At 41.1% G+C, this 26,265-nt stretch overlaps 1 protein-coding gene and 1 long non-coding RNA gene across 2 annotated transcripts; one reads left to right on the forward strand and one right to left on the reverse strand.

The window, feature by feature from the left end:
- Positions 1 to 5,226: 5,226 nt before the first annotated feature.
- On the reverse strand, positions 5,227 to 17,202 carry LOC142029724 (uncharacterized). The gene is made up of 4 exons (XR_012649998.1): positions 17,117 to 17,202; positions 16,568 to 16,914; positions 15,638 to 15,851; positions 5,227 to 9,490 (listed from the first exon to the last, which is right to left on the reverse strand). It is a non-coding gene; the product is annotated as an uncharacterized LOC142029724 (long non-coding RNA).
- ECHDC3 (enoyl-CoA hydratase domain containing 3) lies at positions 17,186 to 26,039 on the forward strand. Its single transcript, XM_075024651.1, has 5 exons — positions 17,186 to 17,442; positions 17,569 to 17,690; positions 19,948 to 20,045; positions 23,789 to 23,989; positions 25,542 to 26,039. Exons 1-5 carry the CDS (start codon positions 17,309 to 17,311, stop codon positions 25,869 to 25,871), a joined length of 885 nt encoding a protein of 294 aa, XP_074880752.1. The 5' UTR covers positions 17,186 to 17,308; the 3' UTR covers positions 25,872 to 26,039.
- The last annotated feature ends 226 nt before the right edge of the window (positions 26,040 to 26,265 follow it).

Here is a 26,265-nt window from a genome sequence, read left to right on the forward strand (position 1 = left end):
ATTAGTCTTAAATTCGAACAATTGCCTGTTCAACCTCTGAGGCTTGTCACTTTTAAAACCTACGCTAATCATTACAAAGGATATCACTCAAAATATCTGATTTGATATGAAGTGTTTATAGGACTATGAACAATAGGTGGCAGATGGCTATTCTTTCCATTATCATGAAGTACATCAATATTTTATAAGATTAAATGTGCTCAGCTGCTATACCACCTGCTAGTTTTGCTTTTGTTTATTTTCCCCAAAATGAAAGTTGTGGGTGACTGTGTTTCAGGTGTTACTTTCAGTCCATCACTTGCCTGATCATGTCATAGACATTTCCAGGATCTTAGGACCAGCCAGTTCTGCAGCACTGATGATTTAGGCAGAGGTTTGCCTGTATACGCGTGGTAGCATCAGCCCACCATCTTATACTGAAACACTGCGTTATATTGAGGAAGGGATCTGTTAAAAGCAGGGATGGGAGTGGGACTCGAAGCAGGAGGGTTTGCCCTTTGCTTCATTGTTGACTGCTGATGTAATTTTTCTGGCTGCCTAAAAGACTGTTTTCTCTTCCTTTTGGTTCTGATTGTTCGCTTGCCCTCACTCAGTCCCATTGTCTACAGGCTCCCTTGGTTTGCTGAGGTTCAGGTTTCACTGATTCAGGCCTTTCTTCCTGCTTTTGGTGGCTCCTGCCATGGGAATCAGATTTGAATGAATGCAGTGCTTGCTGTCGCTGCCTGATAAAAGGGGCTATTTCTGTCCCCTCTGTCTGTCAAGACAGATTTTCTTCATCTCCTTCCTTTTTTCCCAAATTTTCTGTCTCCTCTAGCACTTTCTTGCCTTTTTCCATTTGCCTCATTCTGTTTTATTCCTTCCATTACTTCAGTATTCTCTCATTTCTTTCTCTCCATCCTTTTAAATGTTGATTTAGCTTTCAGTATTCTTTTATCTATGAAAAGTACACATAGAACAAAGTTTAATACACTCATACAGTACAATACAACTTTTGAAAATGTTTCCTTAATACCAAGTAGTTTTTCAGTGAATAGAAGAACATCACAATACCAAAAATGTGTCACTTACCTGTATATCCCATGTCATGTAACGTCCCGGAGATGCCTTTCCACATTGACTAGACAGATAATGCAAGATGGCTATACATAGAAAATGCAAAAGTTAGAAAGCCTGACTGAAGAAGGCACATGTGGCTGTATCAAAACCAAAGCATATGGGTTTAAAACATGAAATCGGGGTGTTTTCCTAAATCTGAATTTTAGATTTTTGTTAACCGGATTTCATCCTGCTCCCACAGCAGAAGGAGAATGGATTTGATGAAAGAGAGGGAAAAGCTATAATCAAATCATACAGCTTTCAAATCAAGGAAAAGTAGAACACAGAACAGAGAAGGAAAAGGAACAGATAAGAATACAGAAGATAAAGTCTTATTGATAATGATGCACAACAAAACAAAACATTAGCTTCATCTTTTGTGTGCCTTAGTATGGTTTTCCAGGACAGTCACTGGAAGATACGTTTTTGTAAACTCTGAAGAGCTGATGGAGAGTTACAGTAAGACAAGGAACCTGGAATCTCTTACAGAGTCAGTTTTCAGAGCACAGCTACTATTAGAGTAAAGTTTATTATCACTCACCTGTAACCACCAGAATGTCAGAAGTAACTCAAAGCTAACAGAAATAGAATAATTTCTTAGATACCAACAAATTTAAAAACCTCAAAGGGATACATCTTCATGAAGTTACAAGCAGATGAAAACGGCAGCCCATAATAAAATGTGTAGATGCTCTGTGCTGTAATAGTGTATCCTGCAAAAGGTGTAATTACTTGTCTAATGTAGTGCAAAAGTTAAATCTTTATGACCTTTTCCATTTGCTGCTGAAACAAGCAGACAGAGAAGTGTAAATGACTGATGGAGAAGAAATATATTCATTTTGTTCAGGTAAAGCTCCTTGTGGAAGATCAGAGTCATTTTTTTCCAACAGTGTGGTATTTAGAGTCTTTTCCCAGCTCCACTTCATGCAGAATTTATATAGCACAACACGAAATGGGGGATGCAAGTTGGGCTTTTAAGCACGTTCTTCCTCCTCTGCCTTGAGCCATCTGTGTTCGGTCAGCCTCCTGTTCAGGGTAAAGCAGCGTGAAGGTTTCCTATGAAGCCTTAACAGTAGAAATAGCTTGCCAAGGAAATGGAAGTCCTATCCATTTATCTTTTCCCTAACCAAGCCCATATGTCAGCTGTAGAGCGAAACAAGCCAACTAGAGGGTGGCCAAGCTCTCTCAAGCTGTTTCACACCAGTAAGCAACCGAGTTCATTTCCCACGGTAGGGCCATTGCACAACTGGCAGTAAGACTGCCCAAATATGGGGACTGTGGGGTAATTCACATTCCTGGCTGATGAAGAAGATGTGCTCACAGAGACCACTGAGGCTGGTGTTTACACCAGGTCTTACTAGGAGCCAGTTACCCAGTTTCATCCTGTAAGGAAGCCAGGGGACCCTGTAGACAGCCTCCATCATTAATAAAGGCACCCCTTGCCTTTGGCAAACAAAGCCAGGTTTAGGTGGTAAAGCAGCCTGAAGCTTCCCAAACATTTGGCAAATACCTCCAGAGTGTAAACATGCTTTATCCTGTCACAAAATTTTTATGCAAAGAAGAGCTTTCTGAAAGGTGAGGCACCAACCACCAAATAACACTCTTTTTTCCTCAAAGTTTCCTTATAATCCAATAATTTTCTATCACACATGGAGCTTTCTCTCCTTCCCTAACCTCAAAATAATAAGCAGGATTCCATCTGACCACACTTCAGATCGATCAACTTCATGAAAGGTGGATTTTCTTAAATACTGGGTTGAGGGGAAAGTGAATTTGTGCAAGGACACACATACCTTGAGATATATGAGCCAATCGGCTTAAAATGTTGTTTTGCCCTGACCTGACAAGGCTTGCTGTCTCTGGCAACACATAATCTCTTTTAATATACTACCAGGAAGGTGATGGCTGTTTGAAAATGCTTCTAAACTGCAGTTTATCTAGAAGGCTGACACCTTAATAGAAACTATACCATCTCTTTGGGAACCCTGTTAGGAGCAGATATTAATAAGGGTTTGTGTTGATTCAGGGGAGAAATGGATAAGGAAAGACTCTGAATCAACTTGTTACAGGTTTTGTGCAGAAGTTTAAAAAATTGCGTGTCAAGGATTTTAAAGTGGACGCTGCCAAAGGAGATACCTATTTCACTTGATAAAGTCATGAGGCTTTGTCCTGCACATGTTTTCCTAAGAGTGTGCTTCTCTTATTCATCACCGTCAGCATGATTTAAAGTTGTGCATTTAAGACTCAAGTAAGCTTCTTTGCAAACACTCTTGAGAATAGGATCAAAATGGGAAGAGATTACATGTAATCTAATTATGTTAGGTTCCATTTGAAATCCTTCAGTGTAAAAATTAAAAGAATACGACACAGCTTTACAATATGCTATAGTTCACATGGAAATTATATGAGCATGTGTAAATGAGCCAACATGTGAGAAAATGTCATGTGTTGGGTATACAGCAACATTTGCTTTAAAGACTCTAAATCTGAGGACTAGAATGGTTTGGTGAACTAAAAATAAATTATAAGAACTTTACTCCCTATGTCATTAATGTGAAGCTAGCATTTGCCTCTTATTATCTGGCCACAGCTTATATGAAAAAGCTGGCAATCAAAAGATGTGTATCAAAAAGTCAACACCAAACATGACATTGGTCAGCAAGGTTGTGGCTGGAGCAGCACTGACACTGACAATTAACATCTGTTCACGGGACAGACAGTGAATCTCTGTTGCTAAGTGGTCTGTACGTTTACACCACAAAATTCACTTTACAGTAAGGGCTGTTTTGAGTAATTCTTCATGCTCACAGTCTTTTCAAAAACACACAAGTGAATTAAATTAACTTTGGCCATAGGATAAGGAAAGGTAGTTTCACTGAAATTGCATCACCTTAAGATCCACACTGAATCAGGCCTCAAATTATGTATTAAAAGTCTGATATTTACGTGTGCTCCAAATCTGCTTGGAGGGAGGACCTAGAAAGTCCTGTAGTCTCACTCACTTCATGCATTAAGTGCTTCAAATGATCTGGTGAGGGGCTCAGGTGCAGTACTTCCCCTCCACATCACCACCAATGCTCCCAATCCATGCATGATCAAATTCAGAACTGGACTATGCTACATTTGTCACTTGGGTTTTGGAATGGAGGCTGTCCTTCCTAGGCTTGGGTCTAGAGCACCACCCAACTTCCCAAACTGTTCTGTGAGATTCCTCAAAACTGGGATTGTAGAAAGCTCATGAAAGCTTCTTGTCCAGCTCTATTTCCATTATCCTGAGTTATATCAAAACTGGATTCAGAAAACAGGTTCCTTTCTCATTTTGGATTTGATCTATGAGCTTAAGAAGTTTCTACAAAGTGCCCTTAAGAAGGAGAAGGCTGGATTTCCTTCACATTTTTCTCTGATTTTAGAAAATGGATCAAGCTGCAAAATTCAGACCTGCATTTTGCCCTCCACCACAGGACTCACATTCTAATTCACTGTAGGACTACAGATCATTTGCCAAGGCTATTTCTAGCCCAGTTCCAAACATTTGGGGACATCTTGATCTCACGTTGTAGTTTGGGTCTGTCTGATCACAGAACAGCAGCTAGAGAATCCTCATATTATGTGCTCTACAACCAAAAGAAACAAATATATTTAAAACAATGAAATAAGTTCTGTACCAGTTGCTGGCCAGATGGTATTGTGAATTGTTACAATTCATCAGCAAAACAGAGGAAGGAAGTGTTTTAAAGCAAGATTATATTATTTTCCTTAAGTTCTTATTATGAAATCTTCCTGAAGCGAACTTAGAAAACTCGAAAACCCTTCCAGAGGGAATGAATGGAACAGGGCAAACCGGAGACTCACTGGGGAGTAGTTAAAAACAAGGGCAAAGTATAGCATGACAGTGAAATAAAGGAAGAACCCATTACCAAGTTTTCAGTTTGGGAAGACGAACGAAGAAAAACACAAGTAACAGAAGAAAATAAGTTTTACATAAAAGTATATGGTGTTTCTCTCCTCTTAATAATTATAGATTGGAAAGCACCCAGGGTCTTCCTTCACGCTGGAGGGATATAAGCCTGAAAGCTGAGAAAGCAGATAAGGCAAGCAGTGATATATTCACTGTATAGGGAGACTGCAAGATTTAGCAAATTACTGCCAATAAAGTGCCTTGAGATCCTTAAGAAAAAATGCTGAGAAAAATGCATTTTATTTTTGCTGTCATTTAAGAAACAAAATACATTTGAAAACCATGAGAAAAAATGTGTCTTAAATGAAAATGACCCCTGACCATTGAGTTCACTCCAGTCAAATAAAACACATCCTGTTTTTGTAACTTTTTTATACAAGGCAGATCCTGGTCTGTATACACTCTTTCCAGCCAAGGATTTGACCCATAGTTGAATTTTAATTAGAAGCAGAGAAAATAATGGAAAATATAAGGTGCTGCTCCCACTTCAGTTAAGATAAAGGGTGAAATCTGCATTTCAGAAAATGCAGAAAATGGACTAAGTTCATTGTACTGTCTCTCAACTAAAATTAGTTGGTACAAAGAGTTTAGAATTACCCTCTGGCAGGGCCAACATATCCACTGTATCAGCTAATTAAATGACACATAATTTGTCACTTCAAATACATCTCGGACTTTCCATACAATCATGAAAATCTGTCACACAAGCTGCATCAGCCTTTTCTTGATAATTTTGTCTGAAACATCTGCATTGAGCCAGACAGGCGTAATCATGTTGTGTCCTGCATCAGTCACCCCCAAGAAGGAATCGTCGGTGACCCCCTGCCTTTATTGTGCATAAAGGAATCTTTTTTCTCCTTGTCTAGACTTTGTGGAAGAGCTGGGAAAAGCCTGGTATGTGCAAAGTCTCCGGGCAAGCCATAGATGAGCGGGGTCGCAAGTGTACCTAACCACCTTTTTTGTGAGACTGCTTATCCAGAGACTGCTAAACTCAGTTCTACAGCCTGTTTCATGCACGAAGTCAGACAAGAGGATCTCCTCATGTAGTAGCCACATAGGGCAGGATTGATCTTACTTAACCTTAGGTGTCTACAATGTGCCTATACGTAAACTAGGTGTCTAGGCTCCCATTCTGGTTGCTGGAGGGATAGTCAAAGGAGTTTAGGGTTCAGCTCGTTATAAAACAGACACTTACAGTTGATTGGATTAATCACACCCTAAGCTCCACTGACCAGCTCTTCATTGATTATACTGGGAAATTACTCAATAAGTACTTGCTCAGCTTTAGACGTCTATTTTATAAATGCCTGAGATCAGGTTCAGTTTGCAGTTTGAGACACTTAACAGTATGTGTTTTCAAGATGCAAGTTAGGTGTCTAAGCTTCCTTTACAGCTAATGGTGATCTGATCAGTAGTCAATGAATCTTGAGCGCTATGAAGCTAACCAACCATAGGTGCCTCCTCTGACCGCGATGGGAGCTACGACAGCTAGCTCACATGTAAACACCTACGTGCAGACACCTAAATTTAGGTATCTTAATCTGTGTGCTGAGTCTAACCTTTACATTAGGTAAATGAAATCTGCTTCCAGTCAACTTTGTAGAAACACAGGTTTAAAATCCAGATTTTAATAACTTTGATGAACTAAATGGAGAGAAGTAAATGGTTTGGAAAATATAATCTGAACTGCATTTAGAGCTGAATATAAACCCGTATAAGAACCAAATAAGAATCTGCTCTGTATGCGTAGTGTCTTGTCTTTAAATATATACATACCTCCTACTCAGCTGTTCAGATGCCAGAACAGGATCTGCCTTTGTAGAAATAGATCAGGATCATTTGTCGTCTTCATGATTATAAGCTGATTATCTATTTTTGAGTAGACAAAACACACTTTGTGATCATTCATCCTTACTGACAATAAAAAGTTTACCTTGCAATGAAATCTGCTGCATGATTGATACTTTCAGTCATTTCAACATCAAAATCAATGTTGATAATTTAACAATCTTAATGATTCTTGGTATTTCTGTTGCAAATGAAAATCAAGGATTTATAGGTTGTAGTGTTCTCGGGTGATGACACTGTGTGCCCATGTAGGTCTAAATACTTAGCATTTAATACAGTGTAAAAACCATCAGGCACTCAATCGATTTTTGACAGAGATAGTGTATGTAACTAAATGTTTTCAATGCTAATTAAAGCATTCTCATACAACAATGATGAGTGTTAGACAAATACCTTGTAATCAGGCAGCACTCCAACTCTGCTCCTGTGTTCACACTGGATATTGCTGATAATTATCCTCTTCCCAGTCATATTATCATAGAAAACATAACTGGAAAGGTGACTGAGATGGGCCCATCCACTGCATTCTCCTACCCCCAGCTAGATCAGCTATACCTAAATTTTCTAAGTATACCTTTTTAAAAAAATGTATTAAAATAATATCTTGTTCTTTATTGTTTTCTTTGCAGGATTAGACATTGTTTTATTTCCTTTTGGGGGACAGGAATTGTTTGGATCAAAGAAATAGGTCAAAAAACCCCATGCTTTTTGGTTTATTCAGAACCTTGGGCAGAATGCAGCTACAAATTACTTCTCCATACAAAGAAATGAGACTGGCTTTTTTGTCCCAGCTGTCATGGTTGGACATAACTGGAAGGGGAACAGTAGGCTTGAGGATATTGAGGAGAATTATTCGTTGTCAAAAGCCTACCTCTTCCTATAAAGAGTGAGAGTCTCGTAATGATAATAACAGGCTTCCAAAAGCCAAGAAACTATTTCTGAGCAATATCAAGTCATGCAGGTCTAATAACAGGAACAGGACCAAATTATCCTCTTGGGTGCATGTCAGTCTTTTTTTACAAATGAGTGAAAGCTGTAGGTGTACAGCTGAGCAGGATATAGTTCACAGCCTGCAACTTTCCTCATACCTGAACCCCTTCCCATGGTTAATCAGTGTGAAGCTATAAAAAGAAAATGGGGATTCCTCAACACAAATTCTGATCCCTCCTCTAGAAGATAGGAGCAGATGGAAGAAACACACAGACAGCTCAGTGTGTTACAGGAGAACTCTCCCAGCGGTGGACAAATCCTGAGGTGGCCTAGAGCTGATGTAATGAAGAAACAAGGGGGCATCAAAGTATCTCTGGTTTTATGTCACTTGATCAATGAGGCTGTGAGCAGGCACATTTAATTTAAAACCAGCATTAGAGTTGCTCTAATTTAGTTTGTGGATACCTAGCTTTAGTTCCTAAACTTGAAGATCTGGGCCAATATTTTCAACACATTACTGCAAACGTCCCTTTGTGTACGCTGTGTGTTTCACTCCTTAAGTCTGCTTAAAATGGAAGTTCAGAAAGAGGAAAAAAAAAAGCTATAGATGTTCTGGCTCACATCTAAAATGACAGCAGTCCCCATTTCTGGGGGAACCAGGTCTCAGATGAGGAGAAAGCAAGCCATGAGAGCAGCTGCTGAGGCAGGAGTGACAACCACCCCCAGAGCCATTCTGCAGTTCTGGCTCGACTTTCACCCACGTTCACTAGTTGTTTGTTCCAGCCCCTCCGCTCAAAATCTCTTTACATCAGCTTCATTCCACTCGTTACTGTTACTCCAACAATCCTCTTTTCAGTATCTCTTCTCCCTTCTCTTTTCTTTCCATTTGTATTCTCATAACTACTCTTACATCACCAAAATACTACATAACCTACCTACTTGCTATCACATTGGAACCTTCATGTTTATATATACATTAAGCTGCTTTTCTCCAGCTCTGAGCATTTTTGGAGCAGGGAGTACAGTATCTTGTGAGAGGGAGCCTCATACTTTCTCAGCCTTAGGCACTCGTGTAATAAACTTGATTTACCTTTCTAATGTCCCTGTAATTTCACTTCTACAGATTGCTCCAGACCTAGACAACTGATTAATGTTAATATGCACTGAAGAAAAGCAGTTGGTCTTCTACTATCAAAAAGCTGTGCGATTGTGTTGCAATTATGCAGTTATCCAAAAGCTGAAAGTAAGTCTTCATGAACCATCATGAGTTGCCACTAGCGTCAGTGCTTAAGAATTGCTGTGCCACATCCAGAAAACTGGCAGATGGGAACCTGCTGCCAATGAAGTCCATAAGAATCCAGCCATCAACTTCAAACAGGACCGAGATTCAGCTGGCTGGCAAAGTCAGACACTCTTCCATTCTCAGCAATTCAAATGAAACTTCATGCCACTGTCAATAACCAAATCTGTATGTTCATGAAAAACATGAAGAACTTGAAAAACTTCACAGCCACAATTAATTCGTATAATCGTATTTTGTCTACCTCAGATGTCCAAATATATGCTGTTCAGCTCCCTGAAGGCTCCTGCTGAGAATAGTAGTATCATTTTAGGTGCCCAGGTTCCTACAGCTGAATGTGCCAAGCACAAAAGGTACTCCTGAAAGAAGAAGAAATAAGAACACCTGGAATTTAAATAAATTACTAGCTAGAAAAGGTCTTTTTTGGCCTCTTCCAGAACTAAGCACATAAATACTGATGAAGGAGAAATGCAGGTAGCTGTGTTTTAAAATAAGTGATATATTAAACTACATTATTTTAAAAAGGCCTAGCCAAACCCTCATATTTTGCATACTGTGCAGATCTAATTGGACAAATAATGTACCCAGATTTAAGTAAATTAACATCAGTGGGATTAAGTAGGATGTAAATTGGGGAAGCATTTGATTTCATTGCCTCTGATGAGAAGAGAAGGGGAAATCAGTGTGCACATGTTTTTCCTGCTGTCTTGTGAAGCCCAAGCACAGGTTTCTCATACAAGTGGCATGAAAAATTGAAAATAAAAACAAGTCAGTTCGCTGTTTAAAATAAATGGAACTCTAAAAATTCACTAATGTGATTAGTTCATTAAAATGTTCATTGATAATTGATAAGTCCATTGCCATATTAAGAATCTTTCCAGTACTAATCAGCTCAGCTCTCAATAAAACAGTTACATAGCGATGAAAATCTCTAGTTTACGGTAGTGTTGCTATTGTGCAGGAGGCTATTCTTTGTTAAAACAACAGCATAATTTTAAATGCAGGAGATTGACATTATCATGGAGGTTATTTTAGCCTGGTTTCCTTTGGAAATACAATCACACTCTTTGTCTCCTGCTATATTTGACAGCAGGTTGGTGGTCTCAGTGATCTTAAGTATCCACCTCTCTCTTAAGAACTCCAATGGCCAGACAGAGACTAGAGACCCAAATTATTGCCTCTAATAAGAGAAAAGCTGCAGACTTCACTGGGCATTCATCTGTTGTGTTTGACCTGCCAAAACCCTGCACTCTTCACTCCATAGCACGTCTTCCTCGGTTAATGGACAGGAAGATCAGGAGGACTGGTGGTATAGGGGGGAGTGAGAGGGGAGGCGATGCAGAGTATTAGGGATGTAGCAATATGAGTTTATTTCTTCAATACAGAACTAGTAGAGACTGTTTTCTACAAATTTGAATTCAGTCATCCACTGTCACAGTAACCTGAAGTTCCCCTTATATATAATCCCCTCTCTTACAGTGTCTCTCTTTGGCACATACACAAACACACTGTGTCTCAGCTTCCTTCCATGGCCCGTAACTCCTCGCTGGGTGAAAGGCAAGGCTGGGTCTGGCTCCAAGCAATGCATATCGATTGGCACACGCATGCCGATTAATTGGTCGGTAGGTCACACGAGATAGATGATCACTGAACTTGTGCTGCAGCCTTTTCCTCATAGCAAGCATTCGTTTCTGTCTTTTTGTTCTCCTCAGCAATACTTTTCTTGCAACTTTTAATCTCTTTTCTCTTCCAACCTCCTTAAGAGATCTGGTTGGCAGACATAATTCCCAAACCTTTTCTTTTTTCCTTCAAAACTAAAATAATCCTTTATTATAAAAATGCCCCTTTTAATTTGTGGGTTAGTATTCCCTAAATACAGAATAATTTTCTTTGCTCATTATGTATTAATATTTCCTCTGCCTGGAAACAGGAACCAGAGCACTTTGACACAGAGCGTTACAGGATGTTTCTCCACAATATCAGACAGCTGTGTTGAATCAGGCCATCGCCCCTTCCTTAGTGCCAACACACTGCAAATTTAACATGTGTGGCCTTGATAAGATAAAACGGTGCAGTGAGAGTATTTGGGCCAGCTGGCTTACAGTCTCAGCCCAAACTCCTACCTGGCATTCCCTCCCGTATGAGGGAAGAAAATATACACGAGCAGTGGGCAGCTTCACTGGTGATTCCTTGTCCTGCCTCATAGCTGCCACATTTGACACAGCACAGGGGAGATAAGATGCAAGATAAGATGAGGTAAGATGTACGACATTAAAATACATAAGTCACTGACAACCCATTAATGAGCAGCATTCTGGATCAAGCCCCTTGAAAGAAATGTTTCACCTGGGGACACTTGAAAGCATCCTTGTCCTCTTGCCCCAGTCTGGTATTGACATGGCTGGCTTCAGCTCCTAACTGAACTAATTTTTCCTGTGACTGTGTAAACTTTTCTACCCAAGGTGGATTTTATCTGTGTTATCCCCATGGACCTTCTGACTTTGGTGGTACCAAGGAACCGTTAACTATTAGGATTCTGTCATTCTCCTACTTCCCTACAAAACTCATGCTCATTTGTAAGATTCTGGTATTCTTATTGGATAAAAATTCTATTTAATTGAAAATAAATGAATATTTTCTCCAGTTCTAATACCATGCCTCTGGTGGTTTTTATGGGGTGAAAAGGAATGAAAGAAAATTAAATGAGCTGAAAATTGGCCAAAGGGCAGGAAACAGGTGAACCGGAAGAGTCCAGAAAATTGAACATATTTTCTTATGGAAAAGAAGTTACTAGCAGAGGCGGGGACAAGGTGGGTAGAGAGTGCAATTCTGTGGTGAGAATTGTCATTTGCAGACGTGGCTTGGAGCAAAGCCACGCAATGACAGACAGTGGTTCTTCCCAACTATGGAGAACTTTTAGGCAAATTTTTGCTCTTGGCCCCAAACAGCAGCTACAATTTACCTCCTCTTTCACAGAATTGTTTATATCTGTAACCATAGCAGAGAGACACTGGTATCTGGAAGTGAATCCTGAGATACAGTCAGAGGATTGTCAGGCTGAGAGGATTCTGGTACTCCGTTCCTCGAGCAAGGTCCCTGGGCTGAGATTGGCTTTTGTACCTTTTGTGTGGGTAAGGGGAACATTCATACCATCTGCGAGACGCATCTGACTGGTTTGCCTTGGTTCCCTGCGCAATCAATAAAGAGAAGCAGGCAGCCTGGAGAGGCACTGGGAGCAGGCATCCAATTTAGACACTCTGACCAGCCCTGCGGAGGAGCACACATCTCTATTGATTGTGTAGGGAGCCTTGCAGGATTAAGTATCTAAATTGAGAACCTAAAGTTAGATACTCTGAGGGCAGGAATGAATACCACCTTTTTTCCAAGCCTGTTAATAGCCTCCCATATATTTCATAATTCTGATCATTGTTCACATCTTAAGATTCTCATAATTGGAAGGCACATATGAAAAATCTAATGCTAAAGCCAGGGAAATATGAATCACTTCAAAACCTCTGAGGAAGTGAGGACAATGACGGATGAAAAATGAGCGTGGGGAGCATAGGAGAAAAACAGCAAATAAAGAGGAACGGGGATGGGTCTAGTGACAAAAGGGCTTTGATCATTCACCTGGTTCTCAAGCTGAAGGGAAAAGAAGTAGCATCCATTACATGGAGCAGTGCTGCCACACAGTGACAGAGGAAAAGATCTGAGCAGTCACTGCAAAAAACTGCAGCAGTAATGGCACTGGGAGCTTTATGTTTAAAAGTCAAAGCCAAACAGGACAACGGCTTGTTTGCAGAAGGAACGCAAAATGTAATTACAGGAGGCAGCAGTACTGCCAAGTAAGGACCTAATCTGAGCCTGACTGGAGTGGCAGGTGTTGAGCCTGGTTCACAGGTTATTACAAAATACCAGCAGCAGTCATGGAGTTAAAACTGGATTCAAGTCCCTTCTTTTAGCAGAATAATCAATAATTTTTTTAAAAAAATCACTTAGAGTACAGGCTAAACTTTTCTGATAGTCTGCTATACATCAATCCTACAACTGATTTTTAATTACCACTACTAGTAATTAAAGCCTCTCTAAAGAGAAGGCTGATACATGACATATCTTTCTGTGACTACAGTAAAGTAGAATAATATCTTTTCAAAGAAAAAAGACAAGGCTAGGACCCGAAGAAGGTTAGATAGCAAAGTCATATGAATTCCAGGCATGGACAGAGTAAAGAGCCCTTAGCTTCAAACTCTTAGAAAATCCCAGCCCACGTGACTATTGTCCTGAAGTTTCTGTTCTATTTCTATCTTAATACCAATACAGAAAACATAAATTGTCTAAGGATACAGTAAAAAATGTTACATGGACAGCACCCATCATGTGGTGCTGGGACTCAGCTCAGAGTCCTGGCTAAATAGGAAGAAAAATGCACAGCCTTTTTTCATCTTTTCTTTAGGCAGTCCTGGAGGGTTCTACATCAGAGAAACTGTAATGTGCTAATCTATCTCTTCTCTAGCAGAATTCACAAAGCAGGAAAATAATTTATTTTTCTTGGCCTGGGTGCAAGAACAGGGCCCTGCTCTCCCTGTTATCCTGGAACTGCTACACACCTGACAAGAATTAAGCAGTCCTTGAGTTTTAAAGGTGCTGAACCCCTCTGGCTCCCAGTGGAATTTTAATGCCTTAGCAGTGTTGAAAATTGGGTCACAAGATCCTCTGGGAATGCCAACGTTTCACAAGAAATAATTTGCATGAAACTCAGCTAGGGATATGCCTGCCTCACATTCCATAAAATAGTCCCAATTTTTCATCACAGCTTCCCAATTAATAGGTATAAATGTCTTTATGTATATATTTACTCATTTACATATGTGTGTGTATATGTGTTTTACATTTCAGCCTCATCCCAACAAAATCTGTCTTTGCCCTGGGATGAGCTGCTATTTATACTGACCATTGAGGTGAAGCAGGTACTCCTACAAGGTGCATGTCCTGTCTGGGCTCATTGAAAGCCAAGGAAATAAAGACCCAAATAAATACTTGTGCTTCATAAAGAAGGGGATCCTGTATACTATCTTTGTTGTCCATCCATGCTATCTAGCAACATTAGAGTGGAGAGTCCAGAGTGCTTTATAGCAGCTAAGCAACTGGAATTTCAAAACATCTTTTCGTAGCACACCATGATACCCTGAAAGTTTTTGTAATGATCTAATGATGAAGTTGCGTTATGTCCATTATCACCTCCCTTTTTATTTTATATGAAGGATCAATACAGCTAAAGGTTAGAAAAGCCCTCTCTGGTACTTGCAATCCTGGCTCCCAGTTGTCTCCAGTTGGAAGTGTGAGCTCAGTCGTAATCACAATGCTGCTAGCAAATGCTATAAAAAGGAAAGCTGACCGAAATTGAAAAAGTTTTTTCAGCACTTTCTCAGAGGAGGCAGCAGCAGGTCTGTTTAATGCATTGGGGAAGCTGCAGCCAAAAAACAAATCTGTAATGGGGGTGGGTGTGAAAGGAAGCATGAGGTTGTCAATCAAAGTGAAAAAGAACAGAATTTCCAGGGAGCTGCAAACACTATATTAAAAAGAAGCTTTTTGGAGAATACCAAAAAAGTTCTTTCCTTGGAGATGGACAGAAAAAGGACAAGACAGAGAAAGAGAAGGAACTGGAAGAAAAAAAATAAGATTGTATTCACAAGGCCAGCTTGAAAGAGGTCACTGGTCAGAGTTGCAGGGGACTGAGAACTCCTCCCAGAGCTAACACACACATTGTGTTCTCTGTGTGCTGGCCTTTGCCACACCAGGCAAGGACTTTGAAAACTGCTGTGATCTATTTAAGATGATCTCGTTTTCTTCTAAATGGGCATTTTTTTTGCTACAGATTCCTACCACATATTAAAAGTAAATTTTGGAAGAACTTTTCAGTGAATAACCATGAAGTACAAACAACCATGGGAAAATGAAAATGGGCAAGCGGGGAAAGCCCAGTGCAGACCCAGCTCTCAGGCCTATCAGTGTCCTTCAACACTTGAAAGTGTACATAAACCCACTGTTGCTATTACATCAGTAGAGCCACAAAGCCCAATGATCTGACGGGTTATTGTTTTAGGCAATATAAAGTCAGTAAGCAGAAAGTGCATCCCCACACTAAGCTATTACTGTCTGTATAAGTAAATACATTATTAAACACAAAATTCAAGTGGTTCTTTTATGAGGCTGATGCTCAGAACTGAAAAGCCACAATTGCCACTACAGTCAGAAGAAGCTGCCAGGGTTCAACAGACACTGATGAAAACTAGAGACACATTTGGGAACCTACAAGTATTTTGCAAGAACTCACAAGAGTGGGGTGATCAGGAAACAGGAGTACAGATTTACCTTTACAAGGAACATATGCTGGACATACATCTATTTTATTTTAGGGTACCTACTGCTCTGCCAGAAAATGGAGCACAAAGAATGAAGACCTGCATGTGTGTAAAACACTTCAATTATTAATACTTTCCCCTCACATTTAGGAAAGGATACACGACGAGTGGGTGTGATAAGGAAGAGGAAGGAATCATGACTGGGGCAGCCTGTATCTCCTGCAACAATGCTGCTTGGTCTTTGGGCTTGTCAGCATCTCATGGCAGATGAGATAGTTCGCTAGCTGCCTCATCCACACAGCTGCTTCTTTCCCAGGAGACTGCCTGAGCCAGGTGTGAAGAAAGAGAGGTCATCGCTCTTGCGAGTAAACAGAGAACAGAAGAATGAAAGAAATGTGAGAGGTTATATTGCAAAATGACATTTTCTGGAAGAACTGTTTTGAGTAATTGGGGTCTGCAGAGAGTTGTGCATCTCTCAAACTAGAAGGACTTACTATGCATCATACTAGTAGCTGGCAAAGGAGAGTTTTGGGGTTCAGCAAAAACACAAATGGAGAGCGACCCACTTCCCCAGATACATCCCTCTGGTAACCTAGGCAGAGACATCATATAACCCCTTTCAGAAGCCTCCTGAGCTCCCTCTTAAAAAAAAATAAAAATAAAAAATAGATTTTATCCATGTGGCTTCCATGGCAGGGCTGTCCCACAGTCTCACTCCTCTAATGGTAGTATCTTTGCTCCTTTGTTTCTGGCTCAGACGTGTTAATGTTCAGTGTATAGCCGTCTGCTATAGTGCCTGCATAGTTCTCCATCTTACATAGCTTTTTGCTTTCTCAGATTGCAAAATGCCTGTCCTCTGGACACAGCAGTTGTAATTCTTTTCATATTTGTTTTGCTAGACTCAGGGAACAATGCTCCTCTCATCCCTTGTAACAGTCTCCATTCTGTGCTGTATCCGCTCTCTCTGCCCCTCTTTTAGTTTGGTTTCTTGAACGTGGGTGGCCAGAAACAATAACCAAGATGAGCTGTGAATGTACCTGTATGTCCCTAAAATACTTTGAATTTTAAACTCACCTCTTAAAATCACATCTTTTTGTTTCTTGGACTCGTCGTACAGATTACAGACTGCCTCTGTGGAACCAATGTCGATACCCAAGGTCTCCTCCACTACCATTTCCAAATGATGAGCTCCCACTGAATAAATGATGAGCTTATTGGTTCCCAAGTATATGACCGCAAACCCTGTAGTACTGAATTTCATCCCATGCCCGTTACTCTCGGCCTCAACGTGATCTCATGCTTTCTGCACATCGCAGCTGTCCTCTCTGCTGAGGATACATCCCTCCTTCGTGTCACGAACAACTTTCTCAGCACAGCCCTATCTCCATCCCGTGGTCCTAGACGCAAACGCTTAGTGGAATCTGAGGAAAATAGAGCAAAAAAGTCAGCATTTTCAGTACCCCTCCGACACCCCCAAGCTCCCCGCTCATGGATGCCAGGAAGAACAGGAGGTCCCTCGCCGGTTCCACAGCCAACGCGCTGCGGACATCGGGCCCGAGACCTGACCCGACGGCCGAAGCGGGGTGTCTGTACCGGTTTATTCTCTCCCCGGACAGCACTCACCGCCCCGGAGGCAGACGCGGGCCGCCCTCCCCGAGACACCCGCCGCCTCCCCTCAGGGCCGAGGCAGCACCGCCCCGCGGCGGCCCGGCCCCGAGCCCGCCAAAGCCCGCGGCTCCGGCTCCGGGCGGGCTGCAGGCCGCCGCGGCCTAGGGGACGGTAGCGAGCCGCCCGCCCCGCCTTGCCCCGGCAGCCATGGCCGCCGCCGAGCTGTGGCGGCTGAGGCGGCCCCTGACCGCCGCCTTCAGCAGGGCCGCGGCGGCGGGAAGCGGGCGGCCGCCCCCCCCGCCGGAGAAGCTGACGGTCCGGCGGCAGGCGGAGGGCGTCCGGTGAGGCGGGAGGCGGTGTGTGTGTGGGGGGGGGGGGGGGTCACGGCTGCCGGCCCGCCCGTGAGGCTCTGAAGGCGTTTGTTGTTTGTTGTAGTGACCCTCTCGGCGTTTTCACGGCTTTTGCAGAAACATTATCTTGAACAACCCGAGGAAGAGAAACGCCCTGTCCCTCTCCATGCTGCAGTCCCTCAGGGAGGACCTGCTGCACGACGTCAAAAGCAAAGACCTCCGGGTGATCATCATTTCAGGTACCTCCGTCACGAAGAGAAGGGGGTGGGGGGGAGGAGCAGAAACGGGATAGTACGGAGTTTAAACCGAAATCTCTCACAGAATCACGGAAAATGGGACGGAAAGGGACTTGGGTGTTGATTTCCGTGGAGCTGGCCAGGACGACGCAGGGCATCCTAACGGGTGCCCTCGCCCTTCAGGCCTGGCGCTCCTGCCCTTCTTCTGTACTCCTCCCAATTTCCAGTCTCACGCGCTTAATTCCTCATTCTTGAACGCGGCGTTAACAACTGGCTGGGGTTTTGTTGCGGTTTTGTTAATAGTTAACATGTCTGAGCAGAAACACTGTAGAAACACCTTTCAAAATGTCTGTATTTCAGTCAGGTTGTGCAGTGTGTTTACAGAGTCGATAAGGAGCTTTTTCCTTTTGTAAAAACAATCAGTAGATGAAATAATTGGTTTAAAAACTATATGTAAAGAATGCTTTAAACAGAACAAAAGCCAGGTTCTAACTGGTTCTATCAAACCAAAGAAATAACATTCCTAGATGTGGGCTTTCATGCAGGAACAGGCTGAGCCGGTATAAGAATTGTTGCCTTCGGTGGCAGGTATAGATTGTAGTGAACGGGGCTCACAAAGGTTTCTTCAAATTGTGAACTCTGTTCCCCTGCTCTAAGCCTGGATCAGCCTTGTTATTTTTGCCACTGGTTTGTCAAAACTGTTTTTAAAACTCCCCGGTGAAGGAGAGAGCATAATATGGATACTGCAGTTACCTCTAACCTGCAGATGTAAAACATTATCTCTCAGAGCCTATTACAGTTTTCTTCCATTTAGGTATTAACCTGTAGAGTTCTTAAAGATAATGAAACTTGAGCTGTTCTTAAGCCATCTTTTTTTCCTCTGCTATTTTAAGATAACCTTCCCCTGCCCCCCTTGCAACCTCTTGGAGAAACAGGTCTATTAATTTAGGCTGCTGCTGTTTCCCGTACGTAGAGGAAAACACTGTGTGTTAGTGCACGCACGTGAGAGTGGAAGTATGCTAACTTCACAGGGATGAGTTTAAATATATATTAAACATTTCAAACAGCAGTTACAGTTTTTGTGAAACACTTCAGGTTCTTCCTTGGCAGTACAGTAGTCTGGGAGTTTGTGAGCACAAATTCATTTGTTTTTTTGTTTTAGTTTAAAAAAGAAATTACATGTTCCTGTTGATTTCCAATTCCCTTGCTAAATGGAATGCAAAAGGAGAAATCTCAAGAAAATAAAAGACTTCTCAGGGAATGCTTTGGGTCTTTAACACAGACTTTGCAGTGCATTCTTCATCAATGATGCATAAATGCAGATGTGATTAATTTCCAGATATGTATTGCTGATCCCATGAGCTGACTGATGTTAATCATGTGGTTATTTCTGGATAGACTGAGTCGCAATAATCTGATCTGTAAGAAACACATGCATAGGTAAGGTTGTGTCTGCATAGTTGTAGCTGGAAATTTCATGTCCATACAAATATATTAGAAGTTCTGCAGGATTCAAAAGCATCAAATTGGTTTATTCTTATGGCAGATATCCCGATGACAAAGGAAAACTTGTAAAGATAGTGTACCCATAAAGGCTGTTTTGATCTTTGCTGCCACTGGAGGCAAGCAAATCCAAAGCTTAGGTCCACAGAAACCTGCTCTTCTGCTGCCCAAACCCTGGACATGCTTTTTGGCATTCTCTAGGTGACCGTTTTAGCAGTGGAGGAAAAGATGCCCCAATAACCCTTCTGATTCTCCTCTAGCAGAACAATCTTTGGTTTTTTCCACTGTGGCCTTGAATGCCATGACACAAAAATCTTGATGCTTACTTAGCAAAAGTTGATCATTAATGCTAGGTGCAATAAATAGGGACTAACTGTATTTAATAGTCTGAGAGCAGAGTACTCCATCCTTGCTCCAGGTGACTAGTATACATTGTACCAAGGAGCTGTTAAGAACAGTATCCTTATAAGAAAGGGGTTTAGAGGTGTGAAGTGCCTTATTTTTAACAGAGTTAACTTGGAATGAAAGTAAAACTACACCTTTAAAAATGTTTATGGATGTTACTGTGGTTAAATGTTGCAATGTGGCAATTTAAAGTTGTTACAAAACCCAAAAGACAATATTTTGGAACTCTGTGTAAAACTCCCTCCCCAAGCTCCTTTTTGAACGTTGACATACCTTTAGCTGGGTCATTGATATGCCACTACCCCTGGTTTCTTGATTAACTCCAACTGACTTTTCCTGAAATTCTTTGCAGCTGAAGGACCTGTATTTTGTTCTGGCCATGATTTAAAGGAACTGTCAAGTGAAGACGACGTGAAGCATCATTCCCGAGTATTTGAAGTATGTGCAGAGGTAAGCAGTTCTTCTTAAGTGCCACTCCTTTTGCCTGGTATTAAGAGCAAGCAATGACACTTGTTTAAGGAGGGACAGCATTACTCATCTGCTAGCTAAAGCACAGACTGTTGCTCCAGATTCTTTGCTTTTTGCTGCTTTGCCATTTTAATACCTGATCCTGGTGAATCATGTTTTCCCTGGATTTCTCTAGGGGATAAATAAAATAGCTAGAATGCCAATGTGCATGTCTCCTAGTCATGTTCCTTAGTTTAGCCAGTGTTCCTTGCAGCTGAGTATTTGGGCAATGTCTTTCCTAGAAATCTAGGGATAACCACCTTCAAACCACTTGTGATCAAATGTTCTTTCCCAGCATCTAGCTAATAATTCAAGACCAGCTTAAACATCAATTAGACAACGTGAAAGTAAGATCTGACTTGCTGGTTGCCCAGTCAGCAGATGTCGTGGTTTAACCCCAGCCAGCAACTAAGAACCATGCAGCTGCTTGCTCACTCTCCCCCACCTAGTGGGATGGGGGAGAGAATCGGAAAGAAAAAAAAAAAAACAAACCTCATGGATTGAGATAAAGACAGTTTAATAGGACAGAAAAGGAAGGTGAAATAATAATAATAGTAATAATAATAGAATATACAGAACAAATGATGCACAATACAATTGCTTACCACCAGCTGACCACTGATGAGCCAATCCCCAAGCTGGAGTGCCTCCCAGCCAACTCCCCCAGCGTATATACTGGGCATGATGTCACATGGTATGGAATATCCCGTCAGCCAGTTTGGGTCAGCTGTCCTGGCTGAGTCCCCACCCAGTTTCTTGTGCACCCGCAGCCTCTGCTGGCTGGGCAGTATGAAAAGCTGAAAAGTCCTTGACTTTTGTTGTAAGCACTGCTTAGCAACAACTAAAAATTCAGTGTGTTATCAACATTATTCCACCTTAAATCCAAAACACAGCACTATACCAGCTACTAGGAAGAAAATACACTTTATTCCAGCTGAAACCAGGACAGCAGACCATACAAGTTCTTGTTACAAAGGCACAGACCTGGAGGTTGAGAAGTTATAGTACATCCTGGAGCCTTTGGAGAGAATGGCAAAAACCCCTTTGATTGTAATGGTGCTGGAATTTGACCCCTAATCCTGCTCAGTGTGACCACAGAAAGTAATTTGAAGCCTTTTGTTCTAGTTCCTCCAGTAATAATGATCTCTTATACCCATTGTCAAGCCCATATTTAACAAATGCTGTAAAAGCCATGTGTGAAAGTTACTGCGGAAGGGCCTTCAGTGTAACATGAAGGAATCATCCTGGCAGCTTTGCCTGGATTTCATCTTGGTATGCTGATCACAAAGAGGTAAGCACAAATATGACTGAATGACAGGTTAGTCCCTTCCTCAGAAAGGAGCCAAGGCCAATAGTTTAGCAGTGAATAGCTGAATATGAATTTTGCAGTTGCAGGGCACTATAGCAGTATGTCATCAGTGGAAAACTGAACCATGCAGCTTCTGGGTCACAGAATAGGAAAGATCAGGCAGAAAAAACATGAAACTTATTCCGTAGAGCATGAAATCAGGAGTTGGTAAATTTCTCACTTCAAGGACCAGAAGAATTTAAATTGTCCTGTATATATATCAAGCATTGTGGCTATATTCAGGATTAATGAGTACTATAGCAAGCTTAACTTTGTTTAATAAAGAGAAATAGCAAAAAATAACAGAATGTCAGCATTTAGAGTTAAAAACAAGCCTAGTTTTCTTTGTGAGAATGGTGCCCTACTGTATAGTAAATTTAGTAAGGGAGCATTATTACCAGTAAAAAATGGTATACCGATTTTAGATGAATATTCCTGACACCATGAAATTCAGAGATAGGGAGATACTCAAAACCCAACTGGACACAGTACTGGACAACCTGCTTTATCCGAGCTTGCTTGAGTAGGGGGGTTGGACTCAATGACCTCAAGAGGTCACTGTAAACCTAAATGCTTCTGTAAAATTGGCAAAGCAAGTTCAGGAAGAAATTAAGTAGAAGAAATGACACTTGAAGTGATCTCTTTTCTGTTGCTCATGGTAGTGATAAGTGCTTTAAACTCTCTACCTGAGTATCCTAAAGGGATTTAATTTTCTTTTAAATCGCGACTCACTATTATCCCCATGGAGGAAGAAGGTCTTACTGTTAAATAATAATGGCACTTTACAGGGAAACAGAAGTAGAGAAATCAATTTAGGCTTTATTTAGGATCCTAACTAATATCTAAATTTTAGTTATCTGGTAGAATAATTGACTTTGGCTTTTTTTTGGTCAATAGAGAGAGAAGGGTGCTTTTGAGGGCTTCCAAAACAGGATCGTGTCTTCCTAAATTTCAGTACTTAAGTAGAATGGATCCTACCCTGAATGACATGCCTACAGCATTGTTGACTAGGGGGTCCAGAGCATTGGACTGGTTTTCAGGAACTTTGGCTTCTACATCTGTCTATGACTGGTAATCTTAGGCAGATCATCTCAGCTGCTACACCTCTGTTTCCCCATGCATATAACAGTGTTAGCAATACTATATAATGCAGTAGCCGAGAACTAAGTACTTGCCACATACACATTTGAGACAGCTGAGAATATCACTTCTCCAGATGCTTTTCAAATACAAAACCACAAGTACCAGGGTTTTTTTTCAGAGAAGCAGTTGACTTTGAATTTTTATAACTACAAGAGTAATCTATAGCTATTTGTCTGCAGACGTGCACGTATTGTTACTCTTTTGTTGTCTGCTTCTCAAGATCCACTGAAAAATCATTTTTAAACAACGATAGAAGAACGGAGGCAAAGACTGATCAAATTCAAAACTGAATGTAGGTAATTTTACCTAAGCAACATGAAATTTGCTAGACTTCATCTACTGAAGAAATCGAAGTAGCAAATGAAAATTTGTTACCTTGCTACAATGTGCTAATATGAGATTATTTTTTTTTAAATCTGGATAATGACTGTAATCATTTAACTAGCATTTTCTATCCTCAGGCATTAAAATTAGGCAAGTTTGTTGATTCCCACTGTATGGAAGGAGAACCTGAGTTAGAATAGTTAAGACAAATTCATCTTTCTTAACTTCAGCTATCTGAAGTTGGATGTCCAATCTTCAAGAATTATCAGAGAGAGAGAGAATGAGTGTGTTTTCCCATCTTATGTCTAATGCAAGCAGGAAAAATTGTTTCCTGGCAGGTAAGTCTTTCCTGGGAATGTAGAGTAAGCCTAGAAGGACATCCAGTGATTGTGTTTGAGCAAGATCAACCCAGGCTTGAGATCATGCAGAAACCAGCAAGAGGCTGGTTTAATTTCTTGGGACAGAGACCTTTATTAAGTCATTTTTCCATTATGGGGCAAATGAAGGTGGGGATGGTGTGTCTTGGATACATGTCTTCCCATAGGCAGGAACACTAGACCTGCAGTGCAGAGGCACCCAAGCTCCATGCAGGTATGATAACAAGTGTTTCTGCCTTTCATTCTTGTGGTTTCCATTTCCACTGGAGTTAGCAGGACCAACTCATGGTACATAAACAGAACTGAGCAGATACTGGAACAGCAGGGGTCTTGTGCATTAGAACAGATTTTGCACAGAGCTTGTTTCTTTTACTAAACTCCAATTAATAAAGCTGAAAAATGTACATATCAGGTGTGTGAAGCAATTGCAAGTTTTAGAACAGCCACTGCTTAAATTTCAGGGACTGACCGACCACTTTCTTTTGTGCATGCAGGTTATGACTTTAATCCAGAAAATTCCAGTACCAGTGATTGCCAAAGTAAATGGCTTGGCTACAGCAGCAGGCTGTCAGCTTGTGGCAAGCTGTGACATCGCAGTGGCAAGTGAGAAATCTCAATTTGCTACTCCTGGAGTAAACATTGGTCTGTTTTGCTCCACACCAGCTGTGGCCTTGGGCAGATCTCTTCCAAGAAAGGTAGGCTTCCTTCCCAGATACTCTTTGTAATTTTGCAAGAAGTAGGTTCCCATGTTAGGAGTTTTAGTTCCATTGCCTAAACTTTATTTTTGTGCAGAACAACATTCCAAATACTTCGTTGCAAAAGACATCTTCATAACTCTTTGGACTGGGAAAAATAATAAAGGGATGAATTCTGTTTAGGGAAAGCAGTTTCATACTGATGCAATTCCAACCAGCATGAACTCATACCAGCAGCACACCAGCTCAGCAATCCCTTTCCTTTCCAACAGACAGCTCTGTGCTTTCGACAATGATGTTCTCCCCTGATGAGGAAACCCCTGCTAGTTCAGGATATCAGTCCCACGGAGGTATCAATTCTTGCCAGGCAGTGACATTTCACTGCCAGCATGATGTACCTGGGTGTAGATCAAGATGCTTTAAATAGCATCTAAAACCCTCCTATACTTTCTTGCTGCTTTATTTCCTACTGATTGTGACTACACATCTCTCACTGCATAAACAATAGTATTATCTGTAAAGTTTCCATAATTGAGAAAAGAACTTCTAAGTTCTGATCCAGTTGGATTCATCTGGACAGACTCTTCAAGCCCAGCAGGGCTCTGCTGAGATGCAGTGACTTAACTGCACAAGTCCAATTCCTGGGGAAGAGCTTCAACTTTAAATTTCCTATCTGTAAGGTTATCCTGTTCAAATACAGTCTGTCTGTGGCTTTTTTCCCCAAGTGTGCTGTAGTGTACAGTTATAACTGTTTCTGAATTAGTATTCCTTGGGTTTGTGATTACTTTTCTTAAATGTATGGGATATACTTTTTTCTGTGCCACTTTTCAAAGTAGCAAGAACATTCGCTACAGTTCTTGGGTTTTACCTTTTATCAAATGAAATGTTGCCATTGTTTGTAGGTACCAGAGCAAAGATACTAATGAGGATAATGAGCTCTTATGATTCATGCCATTGGTCAATTGCATCAGAAGTCATGGAAGAAAATTCTTACTGATATATAACATTGAATAGTCACTGAGTATTTGGGTTTTTTTTTAATTTGAAACCTCAAGTACAGGATGCTGGAATCAGCAAGAGACGGAAATAGATGCAGCTATAAGAAGGACATATTTAAAAACACCCCGACCAAACTTAAAAGTAAGGCAGGTATTTTCAAAAACTACACATTGACATAGTAAGTCTTTATTTATTATTATATGCCCAGCGTAAAATACTGGGTTCAGTCATTTGACATTGTGGACCATCCACATCTCTCTTAATTCCTACTGCAATCACTAGAGATTCTGGGCTGTTGAAAAGAAACCCAGAGCTGTCAGCCTAGAACAGCTGGAATCAGCAAGCAGGTTTGAAAAAAGGCCAGCTTTAGGCCCAGTCCTTCTCTTTGCTGAAACCTCTTAACAGTTCTTGGCAGTTTAAGAGGCCAAAAGATTTAACTCTTATGTTTGTCAAAAAAGTAACTTGTAATTGAAGGAGGTGGCTGAAATTCCCCAAGCAGACCAAAGCAATAACGCAGCTGAATTGACTTAATACGATATTTTTTCTTGTTCAGGTGGCATTAGAGATGCTCTTCACGGGTGAACCTCTTTCTGCCCAAGAAGCATTAATGCACGGGCTTGTCAGCAAGGTGGTACCAGAAGACAAGCTAGAAGAAGAGACCATGAAAATCTCTCACAAGATATGCGAAAGCAGCAAATCTGTCCTGGCATTGGGGAAGGCCACCTTTTACAGACAGATGACGCAGGACCTCGATGCTGCTTACAAAATGACTACTCAGGTCATGGTAGACAATTTGACTTTGAGAGATGGGCAAGAAGGTATTGAAGCCTTTATTCAGAAACGTAAGCCTGTCTGGTCACACTCTCAGGATGAGAAGAAATGAATCTTGTTCCTAAGCTAACCTTAGCTGTGCTTTATGATTCTTCACACAGTTGCCTTTGGGAACTGTATTTTTGTTCTCACTGAAAGTTAAATTTTTCTTCTTATATATGCCAAAGACACAATAAATTTATTCTAAGTATATAATAAATGTTAAGAAAAATCAAACCAGATTTTTTTTTCCAGCAATTAATTTAATCTAGGGTTTTAGAGGGAACCGTGTGCTGCAAAAATCAGTTTAGTATGTCCCAGGTTACTTAGGGAATCACAGGAACTGGGAGAGAGCTCAGATCACCCTGTTCAGTAACTGTCCCCATAGTTCTGGATGAGAACTTCCATTTATTGTTAATAATACAGAATTAAAAGGCTTGGACACATTCCAGAGATGATGGTAGTAC

The sequence above is a fragment of the Buteo buteo genome, chromosome 4, assembly GCF_964188355.1.
Source record: "Buteo buteo chromosome 4, bButBut1.hap1.1, whole genome shotgun sequence".
Classification (NCBI taxonomy): domain Eukaryota; kingdom Metazoa; phylum Chordata; class Aves; order Accipitriformes; family Accipitridae; genus Buteo; species Buteo buteo.